The sequence below is a fragment of the Struthio camelus genome, chromosome 1 (genome assembly GCF_040807025.1).
Source record: "Struthio camelus isolate bStrCam1 chromosome 1, bStrCam1.hap1, whole genome shotgun sequence".
In the NCBI taxonomy this organism is placed as follows: domain Eukaryota; kingdom Metazoa; phylum Chordata; class Aves; order Struthioniformes; family Struthionidae; genus Struthio; species Struthio camelus.
In genome coordinates this window covers 157037414-157053644 of record NC_090942.1, presented here as the reverse complement: position 1 = coordinate 157053644, position 16231 = coordinate 157037414, and the positions used below count along the sequence as shown (strand labels likewise).

General features: G+C 38.4%; 1 protein-coding gene across 6 annotated transcripts in view; it reads left to right on the top strand.

Moving 5' to 3' along the window:
- MCF2L (MCF.2 cell line derived transforming sequence like) overlaps positions 1–16231 on the top strand; it is a 173833-nt gene that overhangs the window by 11118 nt on the left and 146484 nt on the right. The window contains exon 1 of one of the 6 annotated variants that reach the window (XM_009665458.2): positions 11375–11559. The exons of the other annotated variants lie outside the window; for them this stretch is intronic. Within the exon in view, the coding sequence (XP_009663753.2) occupies positions 11469–11559 (91 nt within the window). The 5' untranslated portion in view covers positions 11375–11468. Of the gene's footprint in view, positions 1–11374; positions 11560–16231 lie in introns of those variants that run through there. 6 annotated transcript variants of the gene reach the window in all.

Sequence of the window (16231 nt, the reverse complement as noted above, 5' to 3'; positions counted from 1 at the left end):
GTGGAGGATGTCAGGAATGGTCAGAGGTTGATAAAAATAATACTTCTGTGGAAATAGTAAGGGTATATCTAGACTGCATGAGAGAAATGGAAGGGAGAGCTGGAGATCTTTGTAGTGGAGATCTTTGTAAGTTACAGAAAAGGTGGGATATTTTCTTGTTCTCCTTATCTAGTAGAGTAAGGACAAGAAAATGCCAGAGTGATTTCTTCAGAGAAGATTTAAAGCTAAATGGCTCAAAGGGACTATCCAAAGACTATCCAAAGAGCTTGTGGAAACTCCAACCTGTTCTTAATAAAATCACCAATAAAATCAACAGAAGTCTGCTAGAGATGTATTGCAAGTGCTAGGTGTACACTGCTAGGTGACTAGTTTCCATTTCAGTGCTCTGAACCAGACTAAGATTTCAAAAAGTCTTTTTCAGTACAGCAGTTCTGTGACAGAAGAACAAACAAACGAGTCCTGGGGAGGCAGGCCTGGGTCCTGAGGTCAAAGGAAAGGTAATTCAGTTTTGTGTCATCTAGAGGTTAAAATAGAAAATTGCTACTTTCCCTCTCTAGAAATTCAAGGGAGAGCTGTGTTAAGTTTAAACTAAGGTATCTATGCATTCTCTATTGATTCATCAGTGTGTCAAAGGACGGACTGTTTGATCTGTAAAGAAAGCAAGTAAACTGCACAGATCAGAACAAATGCAATGAAAGCCCATCAAGAACTGAGTGGATATCCATACCTGCACAGACTTAAGTCTGCCTATAATAATCTTCACATACTAGACTATGCTAATTTCACCTTTTAACTATGGCCCCTGTCCTGCTGCACTGAAGTCCCTGTAAGAGCAATATGAGGCTTAATGAAAGAAATTCTGGACTAATTCTGGTCCAGGATGTGGCAGTTCTTTCACGGAGGATTACATCCATGCCTGGCTTGACAGCTGAATTCCAGGCCATTCACTGAAATTGAAAAGCACCTGAAAATATTCTTTATACCTGAAAAAGTGGGATGTAGGCTTCAAAAAGATGTACGTTTGTTTTCTTCAGACCTGAAGAAAACAGCGTGGGGATTAGGAAAGGAGCTTTCGTAGAGCTAGGCGTGAGAAACTTAGTTGCAGATAATTTTCTGCTAGTTTCTCTGTCAGAACTAATAGTAATGTTAATACCAGAAACTGAATGAATCATTGTGTTTGTGGCCACTTTAATGGGTTTTGATTTTAACAAACTATTGCTCTTGATTAATACAATCTGCAGGTTAGTGTTTTCTGACTTCATTGAGAGACTGCTTAAAAAAAAAAAAGTCTGCTCTGAAACGAGCTGCAGCTGCATGATGTGGTAAATATTTAAAATGGGCAGTTTGTATGTTGGATAGATTAGGAGGTGGAGCTGTTCTAGTACGTATTCAAATGACTTCTTTTAGAAAAATAAGCTACTCCTCGTGGCTGGTAAAGAAAGCCATAGTGGTGCATTCACTGAAGCTAGATGTTGTAGTTTTCCAGGCAGGGAAGGGGGAGCAATGCTGCTGCAGAGAATAAACTGCAACAACGTTATGGGAATGTTTTTCCTTCTTTGTCTGCTTTTGGCTCCTATAAGCAAATTTGAGGGGTTTTAGTATCTCATGCAGCCTAATAACTGTAGGATGGAAAGCATCTTGCTGCTCTTCTTAGTTAAACCATGTGTTGCTGTTGCTGAAGTTTTAACTTCTCTTTTCCCTCCCCCTCCCCAGGAACTCATCTATCATACTGTTGATACTATATTAACAGCAGTATTTTTACTGTGGTGTTTCCCAGGAACTGTAATTAAGATCAGGATTCTGTTGTGTCAGTGAGGTTTACATGTTTGCTTGAGAACATTTTGCCTCTTGGAAGGTTTAACAGCCTAGCATGAAAGCCAACAGATGAGGAAACATGCGAAATTCAGCCTGAAGCAGAGCGTAACCAAGATGGGAATACGACCGTATCTGACCAAGTCATGTATTATACTGCGTCATTTCTAGCTGTGTGTGTATTATACCCCCTCTTCTTGTCTCCAGAGGAGACTGGAAAGCAAGAGAAGTCTGGAGAGGGGATGGAGGTAGAAGATAGTCATGAGTTCTTTTTTTTTTTTTTTTAAAAAAAAAAGGAGGGAGGAGGGAAGAGTTCCAAAAAAAAAAAAAAAATCCAGTATTTCTATCACTTCTCTCTGCTATTTATGTTGTCTGCTTCATTCTTCTACCTGATCTGGATTGGACTTCAGTGCTGTGTTTGGAGGCCTTTTTATATAACAACATTATTTTTTCCATGGGGCTTTTCTGCTCTGGAGTTGGTCGTCTTTAAACAATTGTTACCCTCTTTTTATTCTTTTTTTTTTTTTTCCTCTAGTCACTTCTAGGACTGTTTGGAGTATGATCTTTTCATATTGTTTGCTTTAGCAGCATGGTAGGAGGCTAAAGAACAGGGAAGCAGGGGGAACCCTTGGTTTGCAATATCAGGAACTGTAATTGCTGGTGTTGCAGCAAACCGCATTGAGGGGCCTACAATCAAAGCCTCTGCAAAAGAGAGGGAACTATTATGATTCTGCCTAGGTTTTGAGGAATAAAGAAAAATAAAGGTGATTGCTCATTACAGAGTCTGAAATCTCCCTGGTCCAAACTTATGTGTGAAGACAATCTTTGGAGTGGAAAATACCTATTAAAAAATTAGAAAATGGGCCCTTGCATTACCATTTTACATGATTGTTAAGATTTTTATATGAAAAATTACAAGGCAACTGAAAAGGCAGCTGAATGAATCTCTGGTGTGCCAATTCTAACAATTGTAACAGAGCTGTAAAGCAAATCATCAGCTGTTGTATTCACAGGCACTTGAAATGCTCATCTGTTAAGATTCACATGCTCTTAGAAATAAATCTGCTTGATATCGTCTCAAAATGTTAAATGACATTGTTTTCCATGCACAAACACCTTTTTAAGCATTACTGAATGGCATTACTGAAACTGTCATCTTTGAATTACACCTGCTAGAACATCCCTGTCTGGAACTATTTGATCAAGTTACTTTGTCAAGACCTGTGATAGCTTATCACCTGCCTCAGAGAAGAGGAGGGAGGGAGAAATGTCTCAAACACTTGCACGTCCAGGTAACTTCAGTCATGTCATTAGCCCCTCATTGCCACTAGTCACAACAGGATAAATACAAGATTTCAGTTACTTCCCCCCCCCCCCCCGAAGTTTAATGCACCAGGAAAACATTGTAGGGTTTATTATTATTGTAATGACACTGTTTCAAATTAAGTAACTTAATTCAGAAAAACAATAGCTAATGCTGTTTGGATTAGCTTCTTTCTATTTCTTAATGTCTACGAATGCAACCAGTTTAAAATCTTAACTAAAAAATAGTGAATTTAAAATTATATTTTGCAAGTTGCTTCTGTCAGTAGCTGGAAAAAGTGGCAGGATTAATCCATGGAATTTTGCAGGGGAGAAATCCTCCATTTATGCAATATATTGTGGAAGTTCTTTGGTTCTGTTTTATTCTCCAATAAGCTTTATCATACTTAATTGCTCACTGGGGTTTTCATTTTACTTTGCAAGGCTGTGTACGTTATACCATACCTCAAGTAACAACTTGATAAAAAGCTTTCACAAAGGATTAATTGTAAGCTAGGTTAATACTGCTAGCAGGTATGTGTCGAAAATGAGATTAGAAGTATCAAAGCAAGTGTTGTTGGTGCGGATTGTTTGCATACTTGAAAAACTGTAAAATACCAAGACCCGAATTTCTGATGCAATCTACGACTTTTGTGTTAGAATTCCATACGCAGCTCTGTGCAGCAGCAGAAAGACTTGTTTTTCCATGTGAGTGACAAAACATTGTGCTGTAATCTGATTAGAGCTGGTACATCTTCTGTGGAACAGAGGTGGCTTTGCAAACTTCTGAACCTGTCCACGCAGATGCTAAATAGACCATGACCTTTCTTGCCTTTACAGACAAACTAGGACAGGCATCCCTAAGCTGTAATACACAAGCCACTTAGAGTAGTAGGTGTTCTGACATACAACTGGGAGCTACTGCTGGCGCTGGTGATATCTGTCATAATGCTTAAGGTGGAACTCAATTTATTTTCTATTTTTTGCACTTAGAGCTAGGAGTAATGTACACGTTTCCAGACAAAAGCATTAAGGCCTTGTTTTGCTATGCTCCTGTCTGCTTGGTGGCAGTTGTCACTACAGGGTAGGCTGGATTTTACTGTGAGAGCTTTTAAATATATCCGTGTTGAGTAGTGTGGTTGACACAAGTAGTTTGATTGATACGAAGTATGTTCGAATAAGATATAGCATATATTATGTGTGTACAGTAAGTGGAGTTAGCATTTCTTAATATTCTAGGCGGTTTGCGTAGTGTAACGTGGAATTGAATTTTGTAAGTACATCTCTTTACAGGTTATTTCTTTACTGGCTATATTGCTGGTATCAGTCTGAGCATATCTGTACATGCAAATTTTTTTTTAAGTTGCCGCTTTTATGAAAAATTAATTTCTATTAAAGGAATTTGGCAAATTCTTAGGAGTTTAACTCCCCTAGAAGAGACACGTTTAAAGCTAATTCAAATAACCTGTATAATAACATGGAAAGGAGAGTGTTTGCATGGTAAACCTCATCTGTATTGCGTTGCTGTTTCATATAATAGAGCAATGAAATCCCATCCTGATTAAAACCAGTAGGAGGCTTGTCAGGATTTTTGTTTAAGACTTTTAAGCTATACAGGTTAATCAGTCTCTTCAATGAATTTTAATATTAAACATCTTTCTCTAATTCCCTCTTTTCTGGGAATTACAGCAAATATGGAATATATAAAAAGAAGTACTTTTTCAGTAAGCAGCATTGAGTTCAAGAAGGTAGAGCAGAAAGGCTCTGTTAGTGAAAAAAGGCATTGCCAGCTAAAAATGAGCTATGGAGAGTTATTTCTGTAATATGAGCAGTAAAACTAAGAGGTTTTTTTCCCTCTTCTTTTTTAACACTCTCCCCCCCCCCCCCCCCAAGTGCCAGTTCAGCTGCTATTTATTTTCCTACCTGTGTGGGAGCATCAGAATGAGGCTTCTTAAAAAGCAGTTAAATTGTCAGGGAACAGTGCAATCTGAGATCATTCCTTGCTAGTAACTAGACTATAAGTTGGTTGGTTGGTTTGTTTTTCCTCTTCCCTCTTTCCATTCTCCCACTTCCTGGGGAATTTTTTGCTTTTCAGAAAGCATGGCTGGGGTTCCTTGTTGCCTTTGAGATCATGTGAACCTGGGAGCTATAGCTGAAGTTCTGCCTCTTGTCTGTTCACTGCCTACCTTAATTTTGCTGCCTCTTCTGTGCTGGGAGAGCCCCTTATCAAGAGGGAGGCAAACACAGTCACCAATAAGTTTTACGAAGAAGCAAGGACTTTTTAAGATGAAGTTAGCAGGGACAGTATACTTGCGTTGCTCAGAGTGGCGTTCGGAAGATTTTCATGTCGAGAGATGAAGCATGTAAACTGAAATTTGAAGTTGTTTCTGATACCTTTACAGGAAGCATTGACACTGGTAAAAGTAAATGATTCAGTATAGAACCAGCAAAAGAGAAACACTTTTACACTTAGGCTGGAGACACCTTCAATAAATAAGCTTCATCCAGGCTTTTAAATGTTTTCTGAAAAAGATCTTGTCACTGCTGACTTTAGAAGACTTTCCAAAGTTAAGGAGAGATCCTTCACAACACCTTTGCTTACTTAATCCAAAATTAAGGGTTAAAAAACCAACAAACAAAGACCTTAACATACATCATGGTGCATATCAAAAATGATGTAGCGCAAAAGTGACTGAATGTTGTCTGAAATAAGTTTGTAGTGTCAGTCCTTAGTAAGTCATTAGTGAATTCTCTTGTGTTTGCTTAAATACTTCAGTATCTGCCTTTTACACCTTAAACCAGATCTTAAGATCACCGTAACACAGTCATTAGGGTAGTAAAAGACCTCTGAGTTGTCAAAAGGATTCCACATCTTTCCTTTGTGCTATGAATGTGTTACAAATTAAATCCTAAATCTCTTAAGAAATCACAATTTTGTTTGGTTAGCCTCATTTTTGTATTGCATAATGAAGTATGAAATTATTCTCTGGGAATATTAAGCTAGTAAAAATTAGTAGAACGTTTTCAGAGTTTGTGTTTTATATGTAGTTGTAGGTCTTCTGTTTATAATCTAAATGAAACATATGGCCTTTTAATCAGAAGAGAAAGCAGTATCAAGTTATTACGGAAATTAATAGCTGTTGTGCTATCTATGAAGTAATGCCATTTTCTCTTCTGATGTAAATCATGCTTCACTTTCTCAGATACTCTCCTTACAGGGTGAAGCATTAAAATGCTTGGTGAAACTGAAGGAGGAAAGTTCCGTCAATTCTGTTTAGTCCTTGACGTAAGTACCTTTGTGCTTTTGGTGCCTCAGGTGGCCCCAAAGAAATTGGGAAAGTTCCTAAGCAGAAGTGTAATTGAAATTCAGCAGGAGTCCCATGCCTAACTTGTTCAGGCGTTATGTAAATTCAGTTTTTCATCATCTTTGAGCAGTGGATACCTTTGTAAATCTGCTGATTATAGTATCTAAACAGGGAAAAAAAAAAAAAAAAACAGGTTTCATTATGGAAACTGACCTGGTTTTCGGACAGGGTAACACATGACCTTAGACGTGTCACGCCTCAAATGTCTCCCTGGTAATGAGCAATCACATGGCAAGTTTAAAGTTCTTCCTAGGTGGTTGCCACCTGTGCTTTTGCAGTGGCAGACAAAGTGCGGGTTTAGGCACTCGGTCCTAAAGGCCAAGGAGATGCAGAAGCTTGTGGATATAAACACTAGGTCTTAGTGCATCGATGTGGTAGAAAACACCAGAGCTACAAGGGTTCACGTGCAGTCTTAATAGTATGTCAGCATTGCCTACAGGGCTATCAGGTAAGAAGTGATGGATTAGATTGACTTACTGGCTTCCAGTTGGACCCAGTTTCATGGAAACTTTTCCTTTGTCTCTGTTCTAGCTGTTTTTGATGTGGGATTTAGTTGTTGCCTCTGGCACTGAGGAATTATCCAGGGCTGTTTCAAGCAAATGATGAGACAGATACGCAGATTTGCTGGTGTTAATCAGTGCAGACCCTCTGAGGAATAAAAATCAAATTGTCCTTGCATAGGAGGAGAGGGCTGATAATGGAAATGTTAGAAAATAATGAAATAATCTATGTAAGTTTTTTTTTCAAGCCAGTCATAGTAAAATGCAAAAAAAAACCACAGATGTTTTTATCTGAAAGTAAGGAGCGTAGAAATCTTCCTGCCGTTAAAAGTAGATAGCTCCTTTTGTTCATTATTCACAGGTACAAACTGCAGACTAGATGCCTATTGATATGGCTGCATTTCTCTACTGTTGAAAACTATATTATTTTAGAATTGAATAGAAATGGTTAAATGGCCAACTGTCACAAGCCTCTTCTTCCAGCTAAAGATGTGGGGTGTGTGTGTGTGTGTTGTTTTTTTTTTTTTTCCTCCCCAATTGCTAGAGGCTAAAGAGTTTATTTAATTTGGACATGCAATTTAAGTTACTTAGTGAACAGTTTTATTTTCTCGGCTGAGCTTATCAGATAGTTTTAAGCCTATTTGTTGATTATAAGGTACATTAGAAAAACTGTGATTCTTGAAAATTAGTTTGTTGTACATAATTAGATTACGTGCTCTTAAAATGTTGTCTAACCTAACTGCTGAACAGATAATAACTGTCAATGGAAGATATACTTAAATATATACAGGTTTTTTTTAATAGAGAGAGGAAAAAACAAAGTAGGTTTTGCATCTGGAGTCTAGTTTAAGCATATTGCTGTCAAATTTCTGTGATCTGTTTTGCAAAGGCTTACCTAGGGAAATGTACTTTTGCTAATTAATACGTGTGTGGAAGGGAGAAGGCTCTGTGGTAACCCTGCTCTGTGTGTGGCTTCCATCCAAGAATCATTTCAGGGAGAACAGCTACACTGAAAATAATAGACTGACTCTTTGGGGGTGGGGGGAGGGGGAGGAAAGAAGCAGTGGAAAATAAGCTACCCGGGATAAACTGCTGCTAAGGAGACCTCTCAGAAAGGTTCTGGAGGAACCGTATCAATATTGTTTCCACTAACGTTTCTGGGAGGTGAGGAACAGGCAGTCTTGGCCGTAGCTGCCATTTCCAGTAAGGTGTGTAGATACATGCATGAGGGTGTGTAGGTGTATCAGGCGTCTCCATAGTGCTCTCAGTACTTGCCAAAAAATTTGACGGGGACAAGGCAGGTGGACCTAGAATCAGAGTCAGCTCTCTTAATGCTGTCTGAAGTGCTCTTCAATAACACTGTGTGCTGAGGAAAGTTTTCTCCTGGAAGTTTCTTTCTCCGTGTTAGGTAGGTCTTGCAGTCAGAGGAATAGGGGGAAAATAGTGCAAAAATGTGCTATCAATGTGTATTAAGCTTTTTTTTTACTCCCTGCCCCCCATTATTGCTTATTTTGAGGAAACCCCTGTCATTTTAGAACCTAAATTTAGTATACTAGATTTTACTTTAGTATACTTCATTAAAATTTGCTGTTCCATCTCCACATTATTTTATACTTTTGTGTAGTTCCAGCTCTGTACAATAGTACAATTTACGATTTGATATAGTATACAGTAGCATATTTCGTTTCACATAAATTGGCCTTTCCTGCTCTTTTCTCACTTGGAAAACATACTTACATAAAAAGGCTATAAAGGAGATTCTAGAAAGTATCATAATAAAATGTGTGTGTGCAGCCATACTGGCCTCAAAAAGAGTGGGTGGATTATTTTCGTGTTTTCCAAACTTGTAAAGCCCCAGCTGGGGTGCTAGATTTGCTTTTGTGTACTGGACTGTAATTGGTGGATGGTGGGAGAGACCAGCAACAGTGTTCAGAAGTCCAGAAAATACCCATAGAAGACTAAAGGGGGATTTAAGATACCTAGGTGATTGAGCCCAAGAGGGTTACCCTTGGATTCTCTTCGTGATTCCTTTGGTGATGATTACGGTATCTAGAGGTGATTTATCCCCTTGATTTTGCCCAGACTTGGTGCCTTCTTTAGAAGGCTGTCTACAGTTTGGCATGTGTCATGCTGCTGAGCCACCAGTACACCCCTCACTGAGCTCCTCACAAGGTAGAACAGTTGACTTTATTCAGGCTGGATACAGAGGTTTTGAGGCTCTCCACATAGCCATTAACTAAGTGGTTGGAGCACTTACCTGGAAGGAGAGAGGTCTCTACTCAGTTTCTTCTTCACCCCAGGCTCTTCCTGGGTAAAGACACTATATCTGCCTTTCTTGGAGGAGTCAAGATTCAAGAGGAGTCAAGATTCACTGGACCACAGAGGGAAGTAATGAAGGGAAATTTGATTCCCTTCCTAGTGAGTAAGGCCGTAACATATTGGTGTCTTGGGTTTTGCTCTCTGCCAGCAGTGTTTATACATCCAATAAATAATTGCTTTATGTGTGATACATAATCCGAGCTTGGAGTAGAGATGCTGTTCTTCTGAAATGCAGTCAGATGAGATGACTGTCTTTGGAAGAAAGAATTGCACGGTGTTGTGCGTGGGTTTTTTTTTTTTTTAGTGGTGTGGGTTTCTTGTGTTTTTGTTTTTGAAGCCAGGCAAGGAATGTGATTGTGAATCCTTATCATGATGTGTGTCTTCTAGCAGGCAGATAAAACACCAGTCTATGCGGACTTCCCAGAGGACTGGGAAGAGGGAGGTACTTGACTTACCCCTCTCATTGTATTTGACTTGCTTAAATGTAGCCTTCTTGGTCATCGTGTATCCCTCAAATCTTGTGCTCTACTTGGGAAATTTAGACGCTCTGGTCTGACCAGTGGATTCTATAATGCAAGGCAAATGCTGACCATTATAAGGCCAAGGTCATTTGGGATTCTGGCCCTCAGCCTTTAACAAGTTCACAATGATCAGCTTGTTCTCTGTGACCTTCTCAAGAACTTTTACTTGGTATGATCTGGCTGGTTATTAGTCACTGCTGTTTGCTCTTTTTCCTAAATCTGAATAATTGTTTAATGAAGAAGGAGAACAGATTCAAAGAGGAGAAGAGAATATGGTAAACCTCTTTGCTGCATGAACTTGAAGGTTCTTTGAATGCTTCTGCTAGCGAAGTTAACAGGACCTGGTTCGACCTGTTCTTGTGACCTTAAAATTCTTACCTACTGGGTCTCTAACGTTCCTGGAAGATGTAACATATTTGTGATCTCCAAATAGCAACTAGAAGTCTCCGCTATTCTTTTATCCATATTTTTGTTGGGTTTGTGTTCTTTTTGGACGGATGAGTTGAACAAATGCATTTTAAAAACTTGTGTTCCTTTTAGAAATTCTATTTTTGCAGTGACTCTGCAAAAGTACCTAGAGATGTATGCTGCAAATATTTCCACTTTTATGGTTGGCCATTTAACTGTTCCTAGAAACTGAATATTGCACCTTCTTGTCCAGTAGATGTTGCTGTTGAGTCAGAAACATTGAAAGAGGACAAAGGGAAAGAAGCTTTCAGCGTTCAGAAGACACTGTAAAGGTTCCTGAATTTAACATAGAGAGAAGGGATCTAACTTTTAAAAAATGCAGTGTTCATGATGTTTTCATTAATAAATGGCACACTGGGAACCTGCTGTGTGAATGAGAAAAGTAATTATTGTATGTAAATGTAACTTTGAGTTCTAAATATAATGCTATGTGGAAGAACTGCAAGGAAAATGATTTTGCACACCTGTCGTCTTATTATGGTTTTACTAAATATATGTATTTAGTACTGTCATCCTAACAAGTGTAAATCAGGGGCAGTGATAATACTCCTATGGTATGATATAAGCTTGCAGCCTAAGACATATGGTAAGAATACGTATTTCTGTAGCTTCTGTAAGACAGCATTGTTCTGTGGAAGCTGAGGTATTGCCAGTTGTTGGAGCATCTTTTAGGATGAACATTCCTGATACAAGGTGGCTTATTTTCCATGTGTGTTTTTTTGTGTTTTGTGTTTTTTTTTTTTTTTTTTGGAGGAGCAAAGCAGGAGTGGCAGGTCACTCTGGGAATGCAGACTGAAAAAAGATAAATAGGAGAACATTCAAAGGTAACATATTTCTCTTAGCAACACCTGTTTAGTAAGTTTGTGTAGAGCAAGCTTTTTTTTTAATTTTACTTTTTTAATGCAGTTCCAGTCTCCTAACAGAGGTTGAAGAATAGTTTATTAGTGATCAGTATTTTATTCACACGTTTATTCTGAAGAAGCCTGCTCTGCAAGTAAGGAAAAATCTCACTGCTGAATTTTCTTTCCCTATTATATGGGAAAACATCTGCAGCTATTGGTTTCCTTGGAAACGAGTTCACTGCAAAAGCTCAGTGCACTGCACTGAATCTGTTAATTTTACTGCATTTGAGAGGAGTTTAACATGCATGCTTGGACCTTTCTGCTACGTTTGTTTCTCAAATGCTGTTTCATATATACTTTTCTCACATAAAATGCATGATCAAAGGAGATGTGCTACATGCTCTGGATTTGGAACACAACAACCAGAAAGGTTGGTATTTACAAGGCTAAACATGGACTGAATACATTTTTTACTTGCAGAAAGCATCCAGTTTTCTGCACTCTGATTTTTAAATCTTCCCTTTTAAAGCTTAATATAATTATTTGCATATTGTTGCAGTCTTAGCTATTTTTCGGAGTTGGAGATCAGAGAGCTGCTGAAAGGAATTGCTAGTACATTTGCCTCATAATAGGATTTTGGCAGGACATTGGTTTTATTTGTATTTTATTCAATTAATTCAATATGGGATACATATATGTGTTTCATAGACCAGTATTTTTGTTCTAGCTCTGGCCAAAGTATGATTTCATATATTGTTGCGCAGATTTGCTTTTGGCTTGATCACTTGAAGCTGATTATAAACACCACTAAAATATTTTAACACACAGCTTGCTTTATGTAATTACATCAAGAGGAATTTATTTAAAAATTTTATTTGTTGTTGTATTTTACCAGAGAGAAGTTCTATTCAGCAGGTATTGCATATTGAGTAAATTTGTTGCGACGGGTTTGTTTAACATAGCTTTACGTCAGTAACTGGGTCGCAGGTAAATGAGATAGAAGTCACGTTTGTGACTGTCTTTCTGTTAGCAAAACTGGTTCTCAGATATATTGGAAAAATAACACGCAGTACTGAGAGGACTACACTCTTCAGAAAAACACTTTTAATGCATGCTGACAAACATTGGCTGTAGTCAATTATTATTATTGGCTGTAGTCAAATATAGAGGCATCTGGCAACGATTCCGTGGTGGGATTGCTTTCTAAAATAGACTTTAAATTGTTTCATAAACTTCTGTTCCTCTCTAAAAGGAGGCAGCTGTCCACGTGAAATTTTATATAAGTTTAGTCACTAGGCCCTTTGTATTTTTTATTCATGAGTATTCAATAGGAAGGCTTTGAATTGGAGGCCTTACTATGTTTTCCTCCCTGGATAATGTTAGTGGTCATTGCTGAGGTGCATCTCTCAAAGAATTTTCTCTAGAAAGGACTTCCGAGTGAAGGTTCCATGAACTTTTTTTTTTTTTTTATTACTATGTACTTTGCAGGTCCTAACAGTTACTAACATTACAGTAGAATGATTGGTGTGCTATGTGTGTTCAAAGTAAGACTATTTGAGGATTGTGGTGATGGGGAGAGCAGGCGCATGTACAGTGTTTTCCATGAGAAGTTAGTGTTTTTAGTTTTCAATGCTCTTTTGAAAAGGGCAGGAGGAGAAGAAGGGGGTAGAAGCGGAGTGGAAGAATTATTTGCATGTCAGCTGTTATTCATGACCTGTCTCCCTGTGCTTCCCTTTCTTGTTCCCACTAGGCATTTAAAACCTAGAAAGTTAGTACAAAAATGCTTATTCTGTTGTAAACAGTGCGGTACCTTGTACAGCATGCTGCTTAATCTCTCAAAAGCCAGAAAATCAAAGTTAAACCCCATCATAACACACCGCTTCTACTTTTTGAGAACTTTTGGTCTGCAGCCCCTACCACACCGCAGCTAATTGCTCTACCAGGCATGCCGCTCACACACACATGTGACAGTGAAGAGTAATGTGATGTCTAGAAAGATGAAATAGGGCAACAGTTATGGTTAGCGTTATGTCGTGGAAAGCTTTTGGAGAATTAAAGAATATCCGACTCCCGTATTTGATAACTTTCTTCTAAGCATTATTTGTTAAGTTAGTTATTTTTGTGGAGTCTGGGGGGTTTTTTGGTTTAACCCTGCAGTGCCTTCCAATCCAAGTTACTCAGTGGTTTATACTTACAGTACATGGTCCTAGTAATGGCAGATCCCACTATACTAATAACAACAGATGCAAAACAAAAAGGTAACTGTTCCCCTCAGGCCTTATTCCATTTGTTTCTTTATAGGGTCAGTCAAGATTTTCAAGAAAGTAAATGGCTTTTAGGGTGATGCTAATGCAGATCAGTCTCCAGGGAGCAAAGAGACTCTTTTCCTCTGGTGTGTGTTGGTATGGTACAGCTAAACATTTGAGTCATGTCTTCCAGTGCACGGTATCAGGCATCCTCAAGCCCCCTCTGTATGCTGCCCTTCGCAGTCACAGTTTTTAAATTAGTTTTCACACTTCTAGTCTCGCGTTCTCTCTGCTGCTCGTCTGTGTTCTACTGATGCACTAACAATATTCATCTCTGAAAACGCTCTTCCTCTTGGGTGCACAGGTGGGGATAGTGAAGAGGATCAAAGTGTATTCCTTCAGAGATCAAGGCATTGCCATGAAGTAAACAAGAGCATGATTGGAGACATACGTTTGCTGTCGTGGAAGGGAAGAAATGGTGCATTATTTCCTTCTTTTCCTTGCAGTCTCATCCAGGCCTGACACCTTACCAATAATCATGCAGGAGCACTGTATGCTGTGACAGATACATGACTGTGTACAGTGAAATGGTGTGAAATGCTGTATTTTTTTTCTAGTATTTTTGTGTTAGTTTCCTGTGTTAGTTTCTTCGTGTAATAGATAGTTTGTCAAAAACTGTTTTATTTTTACTGCATTTTCAAGATGGGAAAAAGTGAAAATAAAACAGGCATAAAGCCTATCACTGACAAAAGAATCTTTGATATGCATTGAGAGTAGCTGTAAGAGTGAGGGAAGGGGGAAAAAGGAGGAAAAAAAAAAAAAAAGCAACAATAGTATGTGATGAAAATAACGAAGACATTTCCACATGCACACTTACATCATGGAGGATTCCATACTCGGGCTTCAAAATACTTCTCTTTCAAAATGACTAACTATTCAGAATTGTTATTTAAAAAAAAACTACCAACAGTACTTTCAGAAGTCCGTGGAAGCAAAAATTTGTTTTTTCCATTTCAAGTAGAAAACATGAAAGGCAGTTTGGATGTGGTATATACTGTAAAGGAAACTAAACGTTCTTCTTTCTGACAACTTTACGGTAATGAAAGCAGAAAGACTATATAAACTCAAGAGCAGCCTTTTTTCCTCATGGGAAAAGCAGACCAGTTCCTAGGAAAAGTCAGATTATCTGGGTGGTTTGAGAAATGATGTCTTCTACAAACAAGATTAAACGGAAAAAATTATGTGATCTGGAAGTGTTAACTTTTTTTATATACTAAATAAAAGGAGTTTTTTTATTATAAACTGGAAATACTCCTTTTTCTTGTCAGAAAATTAAAAACTTGGAAATTTTGTGCAAAAGTCTTCTTCAGAGTCTTTTTTTTCTTCTTTTTTTTCTTACCTAGAATCTCCTGCTACTTTTGACCAGGTCTGATCTCGTCTTTCTGTCTTACATTAAGCATCTGTGAAGACAAATATATGGCATCTATAACCAGAGCGAGAAATTTAATGCTCTCTTATTTACTGAAGATTATATGAGATTGAGGAAGTGCTTCCTTGTCTGTTTTAAGGAAACTCATACACAAGAGTTTTCAAGCTCTGTAATAAAAGATGCAAAGGAACTGTTGAAGGAACTGCAGTGAGGGAGAGTGTTCAGTAACTGTTCTGCAGCAACACTGAGATCTTGTTCAGGATTTGGCCTGTTTGGCTACAGGCTAAATACCCTTGAGGCTGTTAGAAGTGATCTCTTTGCTTTTCCTAGATTCCTGAGACTTTTTACATTTTCCTGTTCTGCCTCAAGAAAAAGCCAAGTCCTTTCACGACGCTTGGGGTGCAGTCCAGGAGATGGACTAGCGCCCAGGCCAGACTTGTGACTAGCCTTTGGGTGACATGTCTGCCTGAGGTAGATGGATCAGCTAGTCCCATCATGAACTGAATTTTCCCATGTCTGAGGTGCGTTCCCTGACTATTGCCCTATTCGCTTTTTCTGGAGGAGGAAAAACTTTCTGTGGCTCTAAAACTCCAGTGAATGCTACGTTGTAGAGATGTAGACGTGTAAAACGCAGTCAAATTTGAAGATGTATGCCATAAAACAAGAAACTTCAGAAGTAAAGTTGGCGTCCTTCTACTCCGTCACTTGTCTGTGACATAACTAGTCAGCGTTTTCCTCAGGGGCAAGCACGCACTTCAGTTTCTTTCTGTGCCGTCAAATTGAATGATCCTGGAAGTATCCTACTTTTTTCCTTCGGACTACTTTTTAGATTACTCTTAGTATGTGAAATTAACAGTGACAGTGAAATATCACATTTTGTTATGGGGTCATTTGCTAAGCATGTTTCAAATCAGCCCAGACTCTTGAATAGTAGATCCACTAGACTTGTATGTGCACAGCTAATTATTTTCAAATAGTGATTTTTACAAGGTGGAGCATGCAGTAAAATTTGTTTTTTTTCTTAATCCTCCAGATTTGAACACAATGGAACAGATTGTTTTGGAGTCTAATACTTTTTAGGAATCCTCGAAATCTTTGACCTTTAAAAAATATTGGTTAGATTTTTTCAGGAGAAATTAATTTTAAGACCCTGTATTTTCTCTGAAGAGAAAGCCAGCATAACAGAAGAGGATGGACTGTGTTTATCTGGGTCGATTTCATTTCTCCATTTAAATATCAAATACTAACCCTGAGGGAAAATGTGACTGTGGCATCTCTGCATCCTGACACTGCTTAATTCTCTCAGTACCTTTCAATATTTGGCTGCTTTTCTAAAACAAGGGCTCCCCAATTCCCTCTATTTTCTGTAGTTAAACAATTGTGATTTCATATTTTCAGGGTTTGGAGTACAGTTTCCCTTGTGTAGC